Here is a 24,722-nt window from a genome sequence, read left to right on the forward strand (position 1 = left end):
TGAAATAGGTTCTCAGAACAGTGCTGTCTATCAATGGAAAAGTTCTAAGTGCAAAACAGCCTTTTCAAGTTGAAAGGTGGTATTCCAAGCTTGAAACAGGGCCATTTGGTGTCCAGGGCATTATCTTATGGTCAGACCAGCATTTCATCACACCCCCAATTGTTTCAATTGTTTTACAAAGCACTATTTTTTTTCTTTTCCACTATACAACAGGAGGGAATTATGTCAGCCTTTCTTTCATCAATTTTGGGGGGCGGGGGGGAGGGGGAGGAAATCCCAGAGTTTGAATGCTAGATAAGGTTCTGGTGCTCTAAGATGCCCACTTCTGGATTCACCCTGGGAGCAGAGGAAGAAACAATCATCCAGGTATCCAGAAAGAAAAAGATCCTGCCTGGATAAATATCTTAGTAAAATAAAAACAATGCAGCACTAGGAACTAGGGAGGGAGGCAGCCATGTATAGAAACTTCTATTTCTAGAGAAAACAGGCACGAAAGAACACCTTTGCATAACTGAAAGGGCATATGTTATTGCCCAGCTATATAATCTTCTGAAACAGTAGATAATAGTGATCCCTATGGAGTGATCACAAATAGGAATCTTACTCTAATTATATCGGATCATTACGCACAGGGCCGGATTTTCCTATAGGCTAACTAGGCTTCAGCCTAGGGCCTCAAGATCAAGAGGGGCCTACACAGCTGCCTCCGATGGCTAGAGGGAAAAAAACCTTCAAATTCTTGCCGCGGGGCTTCAAAGGGCCGCCTTATAGCCAGTGGTGCAGCCGAACCCTTTGCTAAATTGCTGGCTTGCCCCGCCCCTCCGCACCACTATTTATTGCCAATAAATAGTGGTGGGCGAGGGGCGGGCGAGCCAGCAATTTAACAAAGGGTTCGTTGTTTTTTTTGTAATTTTATTGGCCCCCGGAGCTTCAGCAGAGGCTAATTGGCCTCCCGGCTCTCAGCTGATTTGTCTCGGCTGTTTTGCTCAGGGTTCTTCTGCTTCCTTGCAAAGAAACGAAACTGAAACTGCTTTGCTCTTCCTGCAAGGTTGGAAAATTAGGCAGGCAGAATTCTTTTCTTTTTCCTCACCAAAAAAGGTAGGTGCAAACAAAAGAAAAAAAGCTCTATTTAACTACTAGGGAATTGTAATAATTGAGATACTATTAATTGTATATTTCTGAAAGCAGAAATGGTTAAGTTGTGGTTTGGAGGAATATATGGGGAAATATTTGGTTTATTATTATTGGTAAATATAATTAATGGATTTGTAAGAAATTGGATTGCATGGAAATAATTGGAATATTCATGTTCATATTGATTAATATACAAAAAAGGTAGTTATATAACTAATTGATTTATATTAAAATGTTGAATTTATATTAAACAACTAATATTACATAATTAACCAATGTGAGGATGGATATAAAAATAGATGACAATGGGAAGGGGTATAATATAGAATAGAAGGGAAAAATTGAATTTGATTAAGATTAGAGATGAGGATGAAGGGTAATATTGGTTTTTTACAAAAATAGATGAATAAATATGGCAAAAAGGAAATATAGAAATTGTAAATTTAATTGAAATGACTAAACACTGTTTAAATTTGTGAACCGGCCAAATACTCTGTTCAAAGAAAATACATTGTATGTTTGTATGTGTGTTTCTAATTATTGTTATTTATTCATATTTGTTCTCTTTTATTCTTTAAAGTTTAACAATTCAATAATTTAATATCTTTATATTTGCTTGGGGTTGGCTTTCTTCCCTTTCATCTTTTTTATTGTACAGCAATCTTTCTCCTCAAACCTACCACCTGTCTCTTTTCTTTCCTTCTTACTTTCTCTTCCTCCCCCTCTTCTTCTCCTCCCTACTTCCTCTTCCTTTCTCCTTCTCCTCCTCTCTTCCTCCCTCTCTTACCTTCCCTCCTACTCTAATTTCCCTTCCCTTCCTTCATCCCTCTCTATTGCTGTATCCTTTTATGCATATGGACTACTCAGAGGGCTGAAAAAGTTATTTCTGACTGGTCCTCGCACTTTTGACCAGGCCTCGAACTTACGACTGTCCTCACATTTTACGTTTTTCCCCTATCTTGTCACCATGGTGAAGAGAAGCAGTTGTGAAATGAGTGACTGGTTGTTAAGAAAGCTGCATGGGCATAAATGTGAGGATGGTCATAAGTGTGAGGACCGGTCAAAAGTGCGAGGCCCAGTCAGAAATGACTCTTTTCTGCCCTCTGGGTAGTCCTTTTGTGCATATGGACTACTCAGAGGGCTGAAAAAGTTATTTTTGACTGGTCCTCGCACTTTTGACCAGTCCTCGAATTTACGACTGTCCTCACATTTTACGTTTTTCCCCTATCTTGTCACCATGGTGAAGAGAACCAGTTGTGAAATGAGTGACATGGTTGTTAAGAAAGCTGCATGGGCATAAACGTGAGGATGGTCATAAGTGTGAGGACCGGTCAAAAGTGCGAGGCCCAGTCAGAAATGACTCTTTTCTGCCCTCTGGGTAGTCCTTTTGTGCATATGGACTACTCAGAGGGCTGAAAAAGTTATTTTTGACTGGTCCTCGCACTTTTGACCAGTCCTCGAATTTACGACTGTCCTCACATTTTACGTTTTTCCCCTATCTTGTCACCATGGTGAAGAGAAGCAGTTGTGAAATGAGTGACATGGTTGTTAAGAAAGCTGCACGGGCATAAATGTGAGGATGGTCATAAGTGTGAGGACCGGTCAAAAGTGCGAGGCCCAGTCAGAAATGACTTTTTTCAGTCCTCTGAAAAAAGTTTATGCACATAGCCACACCCACCTGGTCACATGATGAGCTAGCCACGCCCACCCAGTCACATGATTGCCAAGCCACACCCCCAACTAAGCCACGCCCACAGAACCTGTTGTTAAAAAAATTGAATCCCACCACTGGTGAAAGGGCCTCATAAGTGGAATAGCCTAGGGCCTCTTTTCATCTAAATCCGGCCCTGATTACGCAGGTTACTCTAATAGGGCAATGTGTGGATCATCCCAAGGCTAGAACAGATAGCTAACCATAAATATCTAGATGCAAATATGTGAAAGATGTGTTATATTATTTTTATAATCAATTGCACTGAACAAAAAAAGCAAGTTGCTACAAAGAACATCATTTGCTCTGAGATCAAAGGGAAACAATCAAGCCAGATTAGTGAGGCATATTAAGACTTACAAATATTTCTGGTTCGGATATTGGTGATGCCTCCACCTCCATCTCCTCTTCTATTTTTTCTTCTTCTTCTTCTGTCCCTGCAACTACAATGATAAAGAAAATCTCATATAGGAATGCAGCCTGACTCTAAAAATGATGATGGGAATGACTACAAACTGTTGGAATTAAGCACTACATAAACATGTAGTTGAACTTCTTACTTTCAGGATTCTCTGCAGACTCTCCCGTATTTTCAGAAAACAGCTGGCTGATGGTGATGTTTCTGAGGGATGTTATATCAGAGATCATATCCTTGGAGGTTCTTAAATCATCAATATGCACAGACTGCCACAGCCCTAAAAACAACAGATGATGTATCACAGCTATTACCTGCATTCCCCTTAATAGTTTCTGAGGAAAACCACTTAACCTACACAGGGAAGAGTAGGATAATACAATAATGTATCTTTTACCATGCAAGGGCCTTCATTAAATTAATTTGTGGGTATTGTACATAAAATTGAAGTTAAATACTTCCTTTCAGTTTGGCCAATCATATGTCTCAGGGAAGGGGTGTGGGGGGACAAGGACAAAATTATGGGAAACCAACAAATATGTTAGCCTCTGAACAAATCATGGGGTATACTATTTTTATTACAGATAGTCCTTGACTTACAACAGTTCATTTAGTGACCATTCGAAGTTACAGTGGCAGTGAAAAAAATAACTTGTGACCATTTTTCAGTTATAATTGTTGCAGCATCCTCATGGTCATGTGATTTACATTTGGATGCTTGGCAACTGGCATGTATTTATGATGGTTGCAATGTCCCGGAGTCATGTGATCATTTTTGCCATGTTTTGACAAGCAAAGTCAATGGGGAAGCCAGATTCATTTAACAACCATGTCACTAATTTAACAACTGCAGTCATTCACTTAACAAATGTGGCAAGGAAAGTTGTAAAATGGAGATACTTAACAACTCACTTAACAAATTTTTCACTTAGCAACATAAATTCTGGATTCAATTGTGGTTGTAAGTCGAGGACTACCTGTATACAGTTGCATTTCTATTAAGAAAAAAAATTGGAAAAATAGATTTTGCATTTATAGCAGTATGAAGTAGAAGAACTCTCCAAAATTAAGATATGCTTTATGCAGAGAGTCAGTTTGGTCCAGTGGTTAAGACACGCGGCTAAAAAGTGAGAAACCGTGAAACCGTCCTGCTTTTAGGCATGAAAGGCAGTTGGGTGACTTTGGGCCAGTCACTCTCTCTCAGCTCAACTCACCTCACAGGGTTGTTGGTTGTGGGCAAAATAGGAAGAAGGTGTGTTGGAAAAGTTCGCTGCCTTAAGTTATTTGTAAAAATAATAAAGGGGGGTGTATAAATAAATAGAAATATTCCAATAATATTTGCCCATGTCAAAGTATTTAACTTCAACAAAATCCTGATATTTCTTAAGGTATGATCTTTATCTTAAAATACAACAGAATATAAATATAAAGAATATAAATATAAATATAAATATAAAGAACAAAGGGCAAAAAAACCTAAGGATGTGATGGACTTAAGAATAGAAAGATATGAGTGAATTTTTGGTGTAAATATAGCCATATATATGGATATGGATGTGTGTGTGTGTGTGTGTATATACTGTATATATACACACACACACATATGTATGTATATATGTATTTACACTTCCCTTTTTTTGTATATTATTTCCTTTGAGTTTTTTGATGACCCTTTGGTCATTAAAAATTTATTTAAATTGGTTTTCCTTTAAGCCTTCTTTTATTTGTTTCTTGCATTTTGCATAAACTCATTTATCCCAAAAGGGAATAGGATACCACCTGAGCTCCATACCAGGGGTGAAATGCACCCGGTTCGGACCGGATCGCCCAATCCGGTAGCGATGGCAGTGGGTGGTTTGGAGAACTGGTAGCAAAAATCCCTGTGCCCCCCCCCCCCACCATGCCCAACTGAGCCGCACGATCATCAGAGGCCTTTTTTTTTACTTTTAAAAGCATTTTTTCTACAACCTCTTCCGCCGAAAAAATGCTTTTAAAAGTAAAATAAATGCCTCTGATGATCGCGCAGCTCAGCTGGGATCGTCAGAGGCTTTTCAAAGCATCTTTTTCTGCAACCTCTTCGGCTGAAGAAGATAGTAAAAAAAATACTTTGAAAAGCCTCTGCCAATCCCAGCTGTGTTGCCTCATTGGCAGAGGCTTTTCAAAGCATTTTTTTCTGCAACCTCTTCGGCCAAAGAGGTGATTTAAAAAAATGCTTTGAAAAGTTTAAAAAAAAAAAAGTTGGCTATGCCCACCGTCACATTACCCACCACCACCAAGCCACGCCCACAGAACCAGTAGTAACAAACTTTACATTTCACCCCTGCTCCATACCTTAATTTTTTATTGGACTGTGGTCCAATAATGGCAAAGGGGTTTTTTCTTTTTCTTTGTACTTCAAGAGACTCGGAAGTGGAAGGGTAACATTAACTGCATTAAACCTATTTAACAACATATAGTTTTCATATTTCCTAACTAAATACGGCAAGAAATCACATCACTGATTTTCAACAATTTTTGTCACCAAAGTTTTGTGATCTCTTCAGAGGGTGCACTGTGGACCACAAAAAGAGGTTTGGGGTCCAAATGCAACCTATAAACTGAGGGTCCCATCCTGATTTATGATATGGTATTACCCTGGCTTTATTTCAGAGCTACCTTGACACTGAACACAATCAGTACTGTAATAAGTAATAGAAGCAGCACAAGAATCTCTATGTAATAAATAAATAATATGTACAAATGAAACAAGCTTCATACCTTGATGCATTTACAGAGCTGCTCAAAATATTTTTCTAACAGATGTGAAAAATAAATTAGCTGTATTTATGAATGATACACAAGAGAATTTGCAAAGTTTTCCTTGCACAGAAATGACATAATACGTGTTTCATCTTATTTGTAGCCTTGTATTAGAAGCACATCTCTTTCTACACTGCAGTAATCTGTAAATCGCATTGCTAGGACCATTTGTGAGAGGAAGCAAACCTGATGCCATAGCAGCCCCTTTAAACAGACTTCCAGCCTCGTTATGTATTCTTGCACACAGGCCAACCTACCTCCGTGAAATCCTATGTAGCAACTTCCTCCTTCAATTCGTGACAGCTTAGTGATGAAAATTATAAACACCCTGGCTTGATTTTCCTGTATTTTGTTGACTTCATTAACAGCTGAATACCTGTAAGAGAAGAAAAACAAATGTCACTCTTTTGTGAAGTTAAAGCATTCGCCTGCCCAACAACTCCTGTTATTTCAGCACAGATAAATTTATTCCCCCACCTCATTTTGATATATGGTACTAAAATGATGCCTAGATCCACACGGTTCTCTGAGAAATTAAAATATTGGTCTGGAGTATTTATCGGACTATATAAAAATCTATGAACTTGGATGGCTTATAAATATGGTTGAAAACATTACACCAACTATTAATTTATTATATGATTGGTATTGCTTATCTAATAGTCCTATCTAACATGCGACTTACCTGGCTGAGGCAATGAGCTGGGCACTGAGAGATCCATTTTCAAAGTCAGTCTGAATAATGAGGATTTTACTCCCATCTGTCCTCACAGCAAAAAAATTTCTGAGAAAATACAGAAATGTTTAAATGGGCTTTACTTTGTTGCAGAAAGAAAGGGTCATTCCCATCCAGGGAATGGGTCATTCCCATTTAAAACAATGTCACCTCTCCAAACACCCCAGCACTTTGAACAGTAACATAACTTCATTGTGATCCTCCAATTTATGTTTTTCAATTCAATTGCAAAACTCCTCTATCTGGGGGAGAGAAATTGTCCCTCTCAGAACGGGCTCCCAATTTGGGTGTCCTCCTAGACTCACAGATAAGATTAGAGCAACATCTGTCAGCTGTGGCTAGGGGGACCTTTGCACAGGTTCGCCTGGTGCACCAATTGCGACTCTACTTGGATCAGGAGGCTCTCCTCAGTCACTCATGCCCTTGTCACCTCATGGTTAGATTATTGCAACGCATTCTACATGGGGTTACCCTTGAAAGGTGTTCGGAGACTACAGTTGGTCCAGAACTCAGCCGCACGAGCTGTCGTGGGTGCACCTAGGTACATCCACATTACACCAATTCTCCACGAGCTGCACTGGCTTCCTATTGGTTTCCGGTCACAATTCAAGGAGTTGGCTATTACCTTTAAAGCCCTACATGGCTCAGGGACAGGTTATCTTCGAGACTGCCTTCTACCACAGAGTTGGTCTCCTCCGGGTCCCGTCAGCTAAACAATGCCGGCTGGCAGGCCCGCGTGGGAGGGCCTTCTCTGTGGCTGCCCCAGCTCTCTGGAACCAGTTACCTCCTAGAGATCCAGACCATCCCCACCCTATTGGCCTTCCGAAAAGTGGTGAAGACCTGGCTTTTCCGGCAGGCCTGAGGCCGTTGATCTCGCTGTTGCGATCTGACGAGATCCGGCCATGAATGGTGTGAATGGGTTTTAATTGTTTTTAATGTCTTAATTTTTAATGTTTTTATATATGGTTTTTAAATGCATTGTAAGCCGCCTTGAGTCTTCGGAAAAAGGTGGCATGCAAGTTGAACAAATAATAATAATAATAAAAAAATAATATCGTATGAAATTTATTCCATTAATCGTTTATTTCATTACAAGCACTTTTATGCCACTTCAAAAAAAAAAAAAAGAAATATAAAGGAACATACAAATCTGCATTATTCTGTAACCATTGTGGATGAGGAAAACTCACCGAATATCCTTCAAAAATGAGTACTCTGTGTCAAATTGTTGTAAGAACAAAACTTTCAGGCTGTCTGAATTATGCTGCAATTCTGCCTCCAAAATCTCTGTGTCTACTGCAGTCAGGAGTCTGGAGAAGGTCGTCATCTGTAACAGTTAAGACAGCAGGTTTTTCTGTCAAATATTAACAAAGTTTTCCACAGGATGGTCATGCAATCCCTTGTTTTTTATTATCCAAGTGGAAATATTTTTCCCTTCCTTTCCCCCACACATATAGGTAACTCTTGTTTAGCAATCACAATTTGGAACAGCAACTTAGTCATTAAGCACTTGCTAAGTGAAACCTTGACTGTGCTTACGAACTTATTTCAGCTTTCATTTGCTTTACACACCTATGAAAATCATAAACGTGAATATTCTTCATTGCCATCATAATGCAAATGACCATTAAATGAGGCAGTCATTAAACAATGGCTACCCGTATAGGTTTTGGGACTTGGCATAAAATCAGGAGGGAACTAATTGACGCTATCAATTAGCTGGTTACAAAAAGATCAGGTAATTTCTAATCATTTTAGATTAGAAATTTTATTTATTAATAACATTTTCTTTATTATCAGCAAGTTCCTTTGTTCCATATCATAAATATCTCCTGCATGTATTTTTCATTTCAAAACTTTTAGTATTCAGGGTAACTCCAAACCACATAATCTCACAGCAGACATCAAAATTTCTTGAAAATAACAATTCACTAATAATAATAATAAGAAACCATAGCAAGCTTTGGGTACAGGTAGTCCTAAAATTACAACTGTAATGGAGCCTGCCCATCATGATAAAAAGAAATTTCCTGACAGTTAGAACAATTAATCAGTGGAACAACTTGCCTCCAGAAGTTGTGAATGCTCCAACACTGGAAATTTTTAAGAAGAGATTGGACAACTATTTGTCTGAAATGGTATAGGGTTTCCTGCCTGAGGAGGGGGTTAGAATAGAAAACCTCTAAAGTCCCTTTCAACTCTTCTATTCTAATTCTAATTCTAATTCTATTCCTATTCCTATTGATAATCGTAACAAATTCTATGACGCTTTTTGAGGCAGTCTTTAAGAGAATCTGTGGTTAAGTGAATGCAATAGTCATTAACCAAATCAATGATTTCCTATGGGTACTGTTTTTCTGAAAAATGCCGGATTTTGGTAATGTTATTAAAACATGTGGCCACGTTTTAATAACGTGTTTCCGAGCATCCAAAGTTCTGTCATGTATGGGGGCAGGGGGAAGACCATTGGAAGTTTAAATCCAGGTCATAAGTAGCCCCTCACTTAAGCACACAAGTTTGAGGCTTTCTACATTAATATTATTGGAATAGTTCTGTGATTACATCAGAACAAGCTGTTTTCTACAACCTATTAAGCAACAAAGTTTGCTTTGTAAGTATAGATGATCATATTAATGATCATCTCAACAGCCTGGACTTGGTAAAAACTATTATTTTTCCCCATGTTAATGTTATTTTTATCCATCCAAAAGTGTCTCAAAATAGACCTAAATCTTAAAAACTGTTTCTATCCATGATTCCCAAAACAAAATATAAAGTAACCAGCCCTAACTCTTACGGATAATAGAAATGTATTCTAATTTGGAACATTTTAAAATTGTCTTTAAAAGCAGCTCTTGCCACATATCAGAATTCACTATATTTATGAATATGAGAAAAAGAGGTATCGGGGGGGAGGGGGAGGAAATAGGAAGAAAGATTTAATTGCAGTTTACCTCAATAAAAACCATATGGCCTCTGGAGTCTGACCGAAGGCATCTGTGCAAAAATTCGGCAAAGGAAGTATGCTGCTGTTGCTGAAAGTATATCTTAGCCAACTTATCTCTTAAAAAGTTCAGTTTAGCGTCACCGAGACGGACAACAGAATCTGGGGTGGCACAGTTCAAGAGGACCAATTCAGACTGCTCTTGCACTTTCTGCCTTAGCTGTGCAGGAGGAAGAGACTCTTTCAGGTTTTCTGTCACTTGCAGGACAACTGAAGCGCAAGAGTCTGAATGGTAGCCAATAAAAACATCAGAAGGTCTGTATGTTTGTTGACCCTTAAAATATTTCTCAGTTTTAACTGCTACAAAGTCATCCACCCATTTCTTCAAGTCTTCCACAATGGTCTTTTGCCACTTGTTCAGTACAGTATTAATATCCAGATAGTGTTTTTCGAGCCGGTTAATCAATGGAATGGGGAATTGTTTGTACACCACCTTTTTCTCCTCAATGACAATCAGTCGAAATTTGGGATGCACTCTGCATTTCACTCTATGGGTCCCCAAGCCCAAGTCAACGTATTTTTGACCAGCAAGTTGGACATAATACTGATTGAGGGCATCATAGAGGCTCTCGTAAAGGTTTTGTAGGTTGAGAAGAACCACCATCTTCCCAGTCTCCATGCAAATTTTGACTCTGTTTATGTTTCTGCAAATCTGAGTGTATTCTTGATCTTTGGGAAAGCTGGAACCAAAAATAATTTCTGGTTGAGCATCTCGAAAGAAACGCTGTTGGAGAATCTGAAGTGCTGCATAATTTTCTGTTAATACTAACAGATATCGGCATTCACCATCCTGGTAATCGCTATGAATGTTTTGCTCAACTAAATCAATTGTACTGATATCCTTATAATTTTCATCTCCTCCTTCTGGAATCTTAGACATAAAAGTATCCAAGACTTCAACACCTTCATTGCCACTGAAATTTCGGAGAACAACCTCTGCTATTTCATGGGGACCTGGTACGCTTTTAGAATTTTTGGTCAAAGCAAATAACATTTTTACAAGACTGTAATAGTCACGCAATCCAAAAAAATCCTTAATTTGTTTCTTGCAAATTTCTTCATATGCATTCGCAAAGATAGGAAAGAAACGCTCAACTTTCTGTCGCACAAAAAGTTCTGAAGAGCAAATACCTTTTGCGCTTTTTATGAGTTCATTTTTATTCAGGTCTCCACGGGATACAAAGATGCCTCGATTCATTTTAGCTGGATCTAGGGCCCAGTTAGATATCCCAACGAAGCCAACCTTCTTGTGAGGAAGTGGATCATCATCAATGCATCCATCTTCTAAGAGAGGGTGAAGGGTCTTCAGAGGCATTTTGGGAGAGTCTTCTGCCAATCCAATTTCATCTAATACAACCACAGAGACATATTCGCTGAGGTTTTTTCCTTCCTGGAAACGAGCACAATGCTTGAATGTATTTATGATCCCCTCAGGGGTTGAATGTGGGCTGCACTGAAAAGACACCAAATGGATCTGCTTAAGTTCCTTATAAAGGTCAGAATATGCTGCTTGACCCTGCATGGCATCAGCCACGATGGTCTTGGCAAGAGATTTTGAGCTGCCCGGCTTCCCAATAAGAAACAAAGGGATTTTAAGTTCAATGCAAATTACCATCATGAACACATTTTCCTTCAGAGCCATGTTTTTTGCTATTCTTTGCCTATGAGGCACACCGCTCAAAAAAAGATCCTGAATTAAGCTAATTTCTTCAAGAACTACTTTTTCATTATCATATGGTTTTGGCAATATTTCGCAGATAACACTCCAGTATGTCTCTTTCTGTTCCAGGGAAGCATGGTAGCAAACACCAACTGAAAGAATCAAAGACCACATTATTCTGTCTTTCTGGATTTCACTTTTAGGAGGATTACTTTCCAGAGACTTCTCCAGATGTTCAATAAGACGTTCACTGTGGTCGTGAAACCATTTGAAGACTTCCACACAGCGCTCAACATCTCTAAGGCTGATAAAGCTGCATTCGTCTTTCCGCTGTCTCATGTAGGTCTGCGACTTAAAAAGCACCTCAGTAATCATTTGGATCTCGGTAGCAGACATTGTGATCGACTTGGCAAGTTTTTGCACAATCTGTTCTATGTAAAGTTTTTCAGTAATATTGTTCAATTGCCCAAAATCCCACACCAGAGGTATCATGCTTGGTGGGAGTGCATGGACACGGTAAACAAGCTGCCTAAGGGGGATGGAACCAAGCTTTTCGCTGGTGTCCTCTGCTTTGACACGATAACCCAGTCCAGCTGACTCCAAGCGCTGGATCATTTTTGGTGTGTGTTTGCGATAAGGATTGCATGCAGCTATGATCTGTAGACCTGAGTTGGGACGTAAAGGCTGTCCTTCTATTGTGTGGTCACATAACACTTCCTTGATGCTGCTGACAGCGTCTGTGGTGTTGGCTTCATCAAAAAATAAAATTGTGTCAAACTGATAATTCAATTTATTGTATTTTGCCTTAAATTCAGCTTCCCTCACTTTAGCATAGATCACATCTGCTGTGGTACCTCCATGAACTTTGACAAGCGTCATATTATCAGCATCGGCACCACTCTTACGCAGTTCACACAGGTATTTTATAAGCCTGGTTTTTCCACAGCCGGTTTCTCCCATCAGGACAACAGGAATTCCACACCTAAATCTCATTTCAATGGCAAGCATTTTCAATATATTGTCTGTTGTAAGTTCGTAAGTTTCATCAGGATCGATTGGCCACTGGATCCCCAAGACCATGCAAAGTTTCTCAATTTTCTGAGCTCTGGTCAGTGCATCAAAATTAATATTGAATGGAACTCTCTGAAGAGCTAATCCCATGTACAACTGAACGGTCATGACATTTCTCTTGATAATATTGCCATTCAAAGGATTGATGGCATCAATGCTACCATTGTTAGTGTGCTGGAGATGAAAGCCAATGAAAGTCATAGATATACCGTCCTCATTAAAGAATATGTATGGATGGGGTTCAGATTCCCACTTTTTCCGGAGCAGAAATGGAGCAAGAGCTTCCTCAGTAACCCCTTCAAAAACTTGCATTCCAGGGCTTTCATCAGAAATGTTAAGTGAAGGAGTTGCAAAATCCTTTGCCATTAAAATCATAAATTTGACCACAAAATTTTTAAAGCCCTGCAAAGTGTCCTGGACAAAATCAGCATTACAGAAAACAGAGGTTTCACAATTTCTCAGCTGAAGGTTAAGAAACCAAGCGAAGTTTCTAAGTTCAGACCAAGAAGGATCAATCACTCCACAGTAAATCAAGAATAGCTGTAGGCATTCTCCTGGAGTCCCTTCCACCGAACCTTTTCTATACCGGAACACATCAAGATTTTCACGTCTGTTTTCTCTTCTCAAATACTGGAATGGTCTCTGAAAAGCTTCACTGCAGAACATTCCTTGATCTACTCCAGGATCACTGCTGTCATGAAATAAATTATCCTGAATACTGTTGCCTAGTACTTCTTTAGGAGATCTGCAAGTTATTTGGGGGAATACATCAAGGAAACTGTAGTTCAACCCTGGAAATTTCTGAAAATAAACCAGAGGGAGAAAAGGAAGGAGTTATAATACAATCAAAAGGGGTTTTTTTTTTTAAATTTATTCTCTTATTTCACAAGCTCCACAGTTTTCCACAGGGTTTTAATTTTGTACTATGGAAAAGGGTTGTCATTACTGAAGAATTGTAATTACTACGAACAGAAATACTGCTTTGCTACAAGAGATTATGGAAAAAAATCTCTTTAAGGGTCCATGGAGGGGGGGAAAAGTTTCAGTCCCTTCCAGAGTTTCACTTTAATCCCATGTAGGGAGATGTTTTTCCCTCTGTCCCTTGTAGTTTTTTTTTTCCTTAAGTCCCTCCATAGGCACAACTAAATCCCTATTTTTTACTTTGTCTTACAGAATCTTAGGATTCCACAGAAACCAGTTTTAAAGTTCTACTTTAAAATACTAAAAACACAGCAAATATAGATTCTATGCCTCTGGTGTACTTACAGATCCTCTTTGGTTTTTTTGTAAGGGGGATGGTTGCAGAATTTCTGCAACATAGAGGTGGCACTGTTTCCGAAGCCAGATTTTCCCATCTGCATCTTCCAGATACCGTAAGATGAACAGCTTGAACAAAAATTCCGAAATTCCAGTCTGAACCTGGAAGGATACAGAAACATAAGGACCATACAAATAAACAGGGATGCTCCTCCTCTAAATATAAGCATATCTTCTCACAAAAAGATGTATTGGAAAAAAAGAAAATTTCCTCAATTAAAACTGTGACATACTCACAGAAGAAGTAATATCAAAATGCACAATCATAGGTCGTTTCTGGTACTTTTGGTCCAGGAGTTGAAACAGAGAGTTCATGATTTTTCTTTCGTTCACATGGGGATCAATCAGCCGAATAGTTCTTAAATGAACTCTGTGTCCTTGCAATTGCTCTTCCATTTTCTGATGCATCCTCTTTATATAGAGAGATTTTCCTATAGTTTTTAACAAAAAAAAAAAAAGCATTTAAGATATTGGCAGGAAAAACAAAAATAAAATACCTAATTCATTTGGGACTGAGAACTCACATACTCTATACCAGGGGTTTCAAACTCAATTTAATTGAGGGCCGCATTATGGATGTGTTTGACCTTGGGGGGAGGGTGGCCAGAGTAGGCGTGGTTCAAGTGCTCTGCCAGTGAAAACGGGCTCCCAAGCTGTTTCCAGCTGCAAACGGCCTCCTGCAACCCTCTGCCAGCAAAAACGGAGCCTGGGAGGGCCGCACGCAGCCCTTGCGAGTTCTGTTTTCAACTGTGATGGCCTCCATTTTTGATGGCAAAGGTACCGCAGGCCTGTTCTTTGCTGATTTCAGGGCGGCCCTGCAGGCCAAATCTAAACACCCCGCGGGCCAGATCTGGCCCCCAGGCCTTGATTTTAACACCCCCGATCTATACAAATGCCTACCCTGTTTCCCCCAAAATAAGACATCCCCTGATAATAAGCCCAATTGGGCTTTTGAGCACACGGCAATAAAGACAAGCGCTTATTTCAGGGTTCAAAAAAATATAAGACACAGTAGCAACTAATATAAAAAATATAGGGAACACCAGTTAAAAATAAAGATCAAAATAAACTGTGGTGGGCAGTAAAATAGTGCTAAGGGGAATTGAACCTGGAGATTCTGATTTCTTTTCTGAGCTTTTTTAAAGGAACAAGATGTTTCCTTTTTTCCCCCTTTCTTTATTGTGAATAAAAGCACAAAGGCTTTAAAACATACGCTTGCAAAGAAAGTGCTTGCTCAATAGGCCAAAAAGTCCACAAACATTTACTTCCTCAACTTCTACTGCCCCGAGTCCTTTGGATTTGGGCAGCTGTAATAAATTCAGATAAGAAAGAAAGAAAGAAAGAAAGAAAGAAAGAAAGAAAGAAAGAAAGAAAGAAAGAAAGAAAGATGGATAGATAGAGATATATAAATAAATAATATAAATAATATAAATAAATTCTAATCTAAGTCACTTTTATGTAGTCCTCTTTTCCTCTAGTTCTCCAGTGTAGTGAGCAAGATTAGAACGTTACATGTTAATTAAAATGACAATTCCAATTAACTATAGCATCACTTAACAATAAACTGCTAGTACTGTACTATTAACATAGTAGTACATAATTTGAAACAGATTTCTTATAAAGAACCCTGATTAATATTAATTATTAACTATTACTCTAATATGGCTCATTCTTTGCTTGTTAAACTATGATTATATTTCCAAGATGGGAGATTGTTTGAACTTGGTTTTCTCACCCATTCCAGCTCTTTCAGAAGATACAATCCCAACACACATGTTATTCTTGAAGATGGAAGTTGATGGATTTCCAAGCTCCGTGGCTTTGTAATGCTTCCCAAGGTAACTTTGAATGTCTTTTAGGGGCCGAAGTGGGGTCATGTGAATGATGAAATTACTAAAAACAGATGGGATATAGCAGTGTTCTCTCTCACAGTTGCAGAATATCACTAAATGATAATCACTGCTATGTTTTAAATGAAGGTTTTGGTATAATTCCTCTAACTTATAGCTAACATCGTAACTCAACTCATCTGCAAAGAGTAAGGTATAAATCTTCTTCTCTTTATTGTTTGGAGTAAGGCATCGCCTCATAAACAATTCCACTTGCTCGTGGCTAGTTTGTGGTGTACACAATAGAACCTCATCGTAAGAGGGTAGCATCTCTTCTGGACTGTTCATGTAGATGGAAATTGTGGAAACCAAAATTTCAGAGCGAGGGCAGAGAATGAGGTTGGGCTGCCTAGTATGAAGACCTTGTGGTAATACTCGCACAGCACTCCTTTTCTCCAAATTTGCCAAATTAGATAGGAATCTACCCAGAGTTTCAATATCAAAGCAGTCTGGAAGAAATAAGCCCATGTTCTCCATGTAGGACCCCCAGATTTCCTCCAGGTGTTCAGTCAACTCTCTTCTACTTGCCTGGAGTTCATATGTTACATCAAAACTATTTGGTATTTCAGATATCACTAGTTTGGAGACTTCTTCAATATCTTGTCTACTGCAGCTGTGTTTTATGAAGGACAGCATCATTAAGGCAGACTCACTGGGATTCTGTGAACCCAGCTCCTTGCATAAATATACAACCTGGTGAGCCATGTAATAATTCAAATAAAAATACTGGGATCGCTTCTCAGACATGAACTGATTCCACCTCTCCAGAAAACTCTCCATCTTCCTACACATGGCTGGCAGAACGTCTTCCACATTTCCACTTCCACAAAGGCCACGGATAGAATTTAAATTAAAGTTCATTTTAATGCAATACGGACTCTCAGGTGAGCAATATATGTTAGCAATCCAGTTTCGGAAAAGCATGTTTCCAGCAGAATAAAGGTTCATGAAGGACAATGCGAATCTCTGAATGCTAGAAAACACCTGAGCAAAGAATACATAGAAAAACACAACAGTTATATCGAATCCAAATAATTATTAAACAGCCTATACAATGTATGTATCCTGGCAAATGCCTAATGTAGCCTCAATCAACTTTTGATTATTTGGAATGCAGATATGAAATCCATAGGCTTTTTCTGTGCAGCTCCCAAGTCCTGCCCATTTTATGCTCTAACCGATAAGCTCATAAATAAGCTATGGGGAACCATTAAAAGTATAATTTCTGCTATTGATGGTGGGGGGGGGGGGAGATATGCGAGTATAGAGCTGTGGAAATACGAGAGATCCAGGAAGGGCCAGAAAAATAAGATATAGGCCCATGTCTGACTATGAGAGTGGGATCATTGTGATATTACAATACTGAATCATTGTAGTAGCAATGAAACAATTTTAGTATTGCTAGAAATGATTACAAATTGGGTGTCTATGTGCTTTACCATCCAAAAGTCTGATATGAGAAGTATGCATGTATGTAATGTATGTATGTATGTATGTATGTATGTATGTATGTATGGCAATAATCTTTAAACACATACAAAAGGTATCTATTTTAAATGCTAAATGCTAATCTAAAATCATCAATTCCTCTTAATCAGTATCAGGCTGTTAAGACTACAGGAGTTGCCTTTTTTGTTGTTGTTTCAAGGTGTGCCCTTATATTATCTGGTACAATGTCACAAGAATAAAAATGGTTTACCGTATTTTTCAGTGTATAAGACGCACCTTTTTACCCCCCCAAAAGGGGGTGAAAATCTGGGTGCGTCTTATACGCCGAATGTAGCCCGGCCGACCCTCTAGCCCCCACCCTTCGGCCATTTTCGGCCAGTTCCAGGCGGCAGGGATCTGGGTCGGGGCATAGCCTGAGGAACAACCCTCCCTCTTCGGGACGATCAGGGGGGGAGGAATCCGCCCAGCAGCTTCGGGGAACAAGGCGGGTGCCACGATTTGCGGCTGGTCACCCCTCTGGCCGCGCTGACTTCATTCCCCAGCAATGTGAGCCGCCGCCGCCGCTGCCTAAGCCCTCTCTGCGCCCAGGAGCCAAGCCGAGCTGAATGGGAGCCCCTAAAGGGAAATGTTCCTCCTTTCCAGCCATTACTGCCTGGATTCCCCAATGCAATTCTCAAGAGTCGCGCCTGAAACACGGTGCACTTTTTTTGTCTCTGCACACAGCCCATGTTTGGAATCGGGAAGGGGATCACGGGTTCGGGCGGCAGCGCTACAATCTCCTCCCCGAATCCAAAGCACTTCCCAGTTCACCGCTGCACGTTGCAGGGGAACTGGCTGCCACCTGAAGCACAATTCTTGAGAATTGTATTGGGGGATCCGGGCAGCGATGGCTGGAAAGAAGGAACGTTTCCCTTTAGGGGCTCCCATTCAGCTCGGCTTGGCTCCTGGGCGCAGAGAGGGCTTAGGCAGCGGTGGCTCCTCACATTGCTGGGGAGTGAAGTCAGCGTGGCCAGAGGGGTGACCAGCCGCAAATCGTGGCACCCGCCTTGTTCCCCGAAGCTGCTAGGCAGATCCTCCCCCCCCCCCTGGCAGACCATCCTGAAGAGGTTTCTTCCTCAGGCTGTGCTCTGTCCCTCCCCCCAGAGCATGCGAGGGGTCTCTTTGGGGGAAAGCAAGTAGTCCCTGCACCTCTCGCTTGCAGGAGGAGGAGGAGGGTGGCGCCACCTTAAATGTTAGTAGGCAGAGGTAAAATACTTTTTTCCTTGTTTTCCTCCCCCAAAATTAAGGTGCGTCTTATACACCGAAAAATACGGTAAATCAACAAATTTAACAGGTTTCAATAACTTTGTTCTGAAGAATGTTAAAATCTCACTGACTCTCAATAAAGACACAAAAATACCAAAATACGAAATTTACTGATTTAGCAAGATGTGGATTTCATTATGGACTTTGGCTGGCAATATCCAGGTATTGTGATACTTTCCTCAAAATGGAACATTATCAATACAATCTAGAAGGAAGCACGAAGAAAAAAGCAGGAGCCGGACGTTCATTCCTCTCCCTCACATGCATCTCAATAACAATAATTTGGAACGTGGACGAAAATACAACAGGAAGCTTACTTCAGAAAATTTCTCCACTTGTGCGCTTTGTTCTTCTTTTCCGGACATCAGCATCAACTTGTTCATCAGTTCTTGAAGCTCTTCCAGAGAATACTGCCGAATCTTCTTTTGGTCCCCATGACTTTCTTGGATTGTCAGGTCCAGAACAGTGTCCAGGCAAACCTTACAACAAAAAATAAATATATACATAATGAAGACTGCCTATTTTTAAAATGTATTAATTCAGTAAACATCAGACACTCATAAAGAAAGCAATTTATTAGCAAGTATGCTTAAAAGTGATTGTAATATAGTTGAAATGCAATTTTAAATGTTAGTGGTGATGAAAACTGCACGAGTACCACTCTTTTTTTGGGGGGGGGGGGGACTAACTCTTTTTCATTACAAGCAGGCTATTTAATGCAATATTCTTTTTGTATTTTACTGTATTTCAGTGTTTAATCCTTATTTCATTTTATGCTACCAAGAGTTTGGTAGCATAACTTCCAGCAGTAGAGGCAAACAAATCAAAGGCATAAAGTACATTTAAAATTAGTTTTGTGGAAATTAGTGGAAAAGAAGAAAAAACAGGCATGTTTGGGAATCATTTTTAAGTAATGTCTCACCTTCTGTCCTTCTACTGGGGCCTTAATTCTGTAAATTCCTTTCTCATTGATGCTGGTTGCCAAGGATATAGATGACAACTCCACAGAGCCATGACTCTCTTTGATAGTTTTTAACCAATCCAAGTATCTTGCAGAATCACACTGCAGGGAGAAGATATGACAAGGAATATTCCCATTAGCCTGTATATTTCCCAGGTAAAATAGACACAATTTAAGCAGGACATTCTAAAATTTCTACCCCACTGTCTTCTGGGCTTTCAAACACATGTCACCTAAATTTAATTTCACTAAAATCACCAATTGACATAATGCTGTATGCAAACTGGACTTCATGTGACAAAATGTAGTTCCATGTTTCTCTTTGAATACAGAGCACATATGTGGTCTGTAGACATTCAGGTTCAAAGAGTATTTTTACTACATCTCATCTTTAATGAACTAATAGGCTATAAGCATTAAGCATCTTTATCAAATGCACAGCCATTTAAAGGGGAGTAATGGAAAGATACAAGACTGCTACAGTAATTACCAGCTTTGTGTGGAGGTTGCGATCACTTTCCAGAGCTTTCCATATATTCTCCAAACACTTCATGAATTCCTTAAATCCTGCCTCTCGTTTTAAATCATACAGCAGGGAAGAGTAGCCAAACACAGCATCATGGAAACAAGCCACACGGTCCACATCCATGTCATTCTCTCCTGCAGATATTGAAGCCAGCTCCACAAACACTTTCAGCTCATTTTTGTCTAATGGAAAGGAAGAAAGCATTCTGTGAGCTAAAAGGAAATTTATGTTCTATGAAAGGCTTCCCTGGATATATTGCAGTGCTTTCTAGGATGGCTTATAATTGCTTTTCTTTTGTTTGTTTATACAAAAATCCATGCAGTGCAATCATAATAAATAGAGATGTGAAAAACCAGCATTTTGGAGAATACTGGAAACCTTTCATTCCACATTGGCTACTTTGTTCCAGGTGTGATTCAACAATTTTTAGAAATTAGTCCTCTGAACTTTAAATGGTTTTGCTTCTAAATAGAGAATTAACTAATATAAAATTGTTGGGACATTGTAGAGGAGAAATAGAACATTCCAAAGTTCCCTAAAACATTAGATTTTTTTCTCCACATAAAGCAAGGCAAATGATCCAGAGGTTTTATCATTATTATGATGATTAAACTAGATAAAATAGCAAGTTCAGATTTAAATAAGAAAATAATGGAAAACAAGTGTGATTGTAATTTGGAGTTTAATTAATGTAGGGGTTTATTTATTTTTCTCTGCTCGTATTTTGAATCATTATTTATGCCTTAAATTTACATTTTAGCTTGATTTATGTAAATAAAGTGTGTAAGAACTTGTTTGTAATAAATTTCAATTGGAGCAGCATTATAGGCCTATAAATAATTACTTTTCTGCCATATTAAAAAAAATTAAAAGGCAGCAATGCACTTATATAGATACAGCTGTTTCACACTTTCATAAGAAGCTTGAGGGTGATGAACATCAACCTCATCCAGCTTATGATTACTAGTTCCACTCTTTTACCTCTCTAGGTTCAAGAAAAGGGCTTCCTAAATTGATTTCCAGGCAGAAGTTCCCAGGGATTACTATGTCCCATTCACTTTCAGGCTGATGAAATGACAGATGACTGGGCTGGTTATTCCCTAGCAGGTATCATTTTATTTCATTTATCTTCATTCTCAGGCACACCCCAGGGTCATCTGGCACATTCCCCATCTCCCTCAGTCTATTTCAAGCTTATTAACCAACCTGAAGCCAATAAATCACAGTCTAGATTCAACAGCCATTTTAGCCATCATAGCATCTTTACCTGCCAACCAGCTCCTCCATTATTCAAATTCTTTTCCCCAGTATCCTCACCCCATAGTGATGGGTGTTTTAACCCATCACTATGGTAGTAAAGTGGTCTGATACTGATACTAACCCATCTGCAGCCTATGCCTCTCCTGTGGGAGTTTTCTTAAGGGAATCCAACTGACCCTTGCCTTTTCCTTTTTATTTCTAAAGCAAAGCACAAACTATTTTGCTTTAGTGTCTGCAAGAATACAAGGTGAAGAGACAGCACGACAGAGAACAAGGTCATCTCAGGCCACCTTCCTTAATTCTTTACAAGCATGAAAATTCACAAGATCAACTATTGAAAAAGGCCTGTCAATGTGAAATATACTGTACAAACACTTGTAAAAAAGTGTTAAAAATGGTCGTGTCACTTTTTTCAATGCCATTGAAACTTCGAACTGTCACTAATCAAACTGTGGTTGTAAGTCTTTCTTACTCTTTCCCAGCATTCATGTAATTATGACCTTTATATCTTGGTTTATCCTGTGTCTTAGTTCCATCTTTCTTACAATGTCTTTGATACACCTTACTCTTCCATTGTCTTTATTCCATTATCGGCCATCAGAGTTTTCTGCACACCTAGTTAGTATTGTATTGCTGCAGTTAGATTTTGGGTTGAGAGCAGGTTATTGGCTTTGTGGCTGGATAGAAGTTTTGAAAAGTGGGCAGACATTTTTCCTAGGTTGCTACATCATACCTACTGGCCCGTCTGGTTGTTACCAGTACTCTGGGATTCTCCAGGGTATCTCACAACATCTCAAGCTCCAATGGCTGGTGCTTAGGGAGCCCCTTCCTGGATGCCAATCTTGGGCTCATGTTGGCATCTCCTCAGCTTCATCAGCTGGCTACATCAACACTCCCATTGTCTAATAGCTACCACCCAGTATTAATCTGCTGCTGGCTCCTGTAATGCTGCTGGCTCCTGTATCATCACATCATTTAATATCTGTCTGCCCACCCCCAACATTGATCTTTCTGTTGCTAACATCACGAATGGCCTCTTCTTCTCCATTGTACCTCCCAAACTTCTGGTCTTTGCTCTGCTCACTCTTCTCCTTCTCTTTCCATTCTTTCAGCCTTGTGATACAATACGTCTGCATTTGACTGAGTCCTCAATGATACTATGGAAGCCTAACTCCTTCTTTAAAAGCCAGTTCCTCATTCTGGCAGGGCAAGGACCCATAAGCTACAGGTGTCATTGCCTCACACCTGGTCTCCTCCTACATAGGAATTTGAAGGGAAAACATTTCCTTAACCTTTACCTTTTCCTACAGTATTTATTCACAACAGCAGATGTGTGACTTTGTTTGATTACACATGATTGTGCATCTAAATGTTCTATTTGTCAAGGTTTAATTCATGCTTTATCACTGGATAGGCAACAGTAGGGAAAGGAAATACACATTCAAGTAGATGTTCCTCACTGTACATGCAAATGAAGAATCCAAAGGAGAGAAAGCCTAGAAGTAACAAAATATCAGACGGAGAAAAGAGGAAGAAAATATTCGAAAAGATAAATAAAGCTTTCATTAAACTTTATGTTTTCTCTGTCCACGTGTCTTCCTGCAGATTCCAACTTGATAAACAAGAGTGGAGGATACAACAGCTCGATCCAACATAAAGTATAGTTAAAGCTTTCCCTGGGGAAACAACAGAGATATATCAATTTTACCTTCCAAAGCCTCCTTGACCCAGTGAACAAACTCCTTCCTAATTGCCAGCTCTTCGAGGCACAGGCGACGTTCTTTAGTAATATCTTGCAGCAGCTTCTTAGCATGCATCAATGAAGAGCTCATAGAAGAAAGTGTTTCTTCTTGAAAGGCCTCGAATTCACTTGTCTGAAGAATAAATTACATGGAATAAAAATATTGCATGTTGAGAATACACAAATCCCCCCTTTTGTTCCACAAATTTCTTTTTTTTTTTATTTATCCCTCTGGTGTTGAGAGATTCACAGAACTGACCTTCCCCCCCTCCCAAATATCCTTTTAGAAAATATAGGAATACAGCAGAGGTTTGTAATTTCCAACAGCTCAAGGGGAGTGGGAGTATGTAGCCACTATTTATACCACACTTTTATAACTTTATGAGACTGAAACTATGCAAAATCTCTTAGGTTACTGGACTGTCTTTTGAATGGCGAGTTAAAGAGATGTACTTACTAAGTTCAGCAATTGTTGCAGGACACTGAAATCACCAGAAAGTTTCAAAACGTCCTTGACTTTGTCAATAACTTTAGCAGAGTCCAATGCCAAATCCAGTTCGTGGTACTGTTGGATCTGCTGGATCCGTTCACCTATCCATGCTCCATTATCTCGAGTCTGCAGTTTGCACATAATTTTGAAATCCCTTCCGAGTTCTTCATAATCATTATTAAAATCTTTGAAGAGAACATTCACTTCAGCAAATGTGAGGTCTCCTAATTTCAAGCTGTCATAAATCCTTTGGAACTCCTTGTAACAAGGATCAAATAAGCGATCATGCACATACTCCATATCTAGAATTTCTTCGGTGTCTGAATCCTCCATGTTGTCCATCAGCTTCTTGGCTGCCTGCTCCCAGCAATGCAGGAAAATGTGGCTATCTTTAAAATAACACACAACTTTAGATACATTTTTCAGATCTTCACTCAAATCGAGATATGTCTCTATTCCATCATCACTGCATGAAGTGGGTTCTCTCACTTTCACAACATCATCCAAAGTTTTCTCTGCCAGATTTCCGATCTGCTGTTGTTCCACTTCAGTTAAATCCACTTTAAAAAGGGGGAGAAATATAAATTGGAGCATAGTAATTTTCAGTTCATTTAAGCATTTGATATAATCTACCTAAATATTCATTTTAGAGCACCAATCTAAAGAGTATGTGTTTTCATATCTGCATTATTCCATTTCTCTCGTGTTAGAATTTTCAGTTGCTTTCCCATTCATCCTTCCATATATTCAAGTTCTATTTTTGGAGGATATTAACAATATGGCAAAGAAGTATCAGATAATAATTTGCAGAAGAAACTATAAGCACCGATTTTACAATTATTGTCATTTTTAAAAAATATACCTTTTAAGTAGCACTGAACCTTCCTCAACATATCCAAGAGGACTCCCAAACATTTTTGCTCCCTCTTGACATGCAATACTTCCTGTCGTCTCAGATCTACAACTTTTTCTAATTTCAGTCCTCCAAGTAATTCATTTGAGAGTGATTGTTCTGTGCATTCTGTAATCAAAATTGGGAATTTTATATATATATATATATATACATACATACATACATACATACATACATACATACATTACACCAGCAGATTAAATAATTCATCAGACAGTGCATAGTCAAAAATCTTTAATAATATAAATATTAAACCCATCCAGACAACAGATAAACATATATTCCATATAATCACAACAGCAATAATCCTGAAGTTCTAAAATGCCAAAACACTATCAATG

At 39.1% G+C, this 24,722-nt stretch overlaps 1 protein-coding gene across 1 annotated transcript in view; it reads right to left on the reverse strand.

Moving 5' to 3' along the window:
- The window catches only part of RNF213 (ring finger protein 213), a 123,318-nt gene that overhangs the window by 45,643 nt on the left and 52,953 nt on the right, over positions 1–24,722 (reverse strand). Inside the window, exons 19-33 of the mRNA XM_087887082.1 lie at positions 24,331–24,489; positions 23,436–24,028; positions 22,946–23,111; positions 19,942–20,159; positions 19,413–19,553; positions 18,808–18,969; positions 15,583–16,720; positions 14,085–14,278; positions 13,797–13,949; positions 9,750–13,331; positions 7,986–8,122; positions 6,745–6,843; positions 6,317–6,435; positions 3,406–3,540; positions 3,206–3,288 (exon numbers count right to left, since the gene is read on the reverse strand). Of these exons, the coding sequence (XP_087743208.1) occupies positions 3,206–3,288; positions 3,406–3,540; positions 6,317–6,435; positions 6,745–6,843; positions 7,986–8,122; positions 9,750–13,331; positions 13,797–13,949; positions 14,085–14,278; positions 15,583–16,720; positions 18,808–18,969; positions 19,413–19,553; positions 19,942–20,159; positions 22,946–23,111; positions 23,436–24,028; positions 24,331–24,489 (7,079 nt within the window). The remainder of the gene's footprint in view (positions 1–3,205; positions 3,289–3,405; positions 3,541–6,316; positions 6,436–6,744; positions 6,844–7,985; positions 8,123–9,749; positions 13,332–13,796; positions 13,950–14,084; positions 14,279–15,582; positions 16,721–18,807; positions 18,970–19,412; positions 19,554–19,941; positions 20,160–22,945; positions 23,112–23,435; positions 24,029–24,330; positions 24,490–24,722) is intronic.

This window comes from Pantherophis guttatus, chromosome 2 (genome assembly GCF_059756535.1).
Source record: "Pantherophis guttatus breed Tessera chromosome 2, ASM5975653v1, whole genome shotgun sequence".
Taxonomy (NCBI): Eukaryota; Metazoa; Chordata; class Lepidosauria; order Squamata; family Colubridae; genus Pantherophis; species Pantherophis guttatus.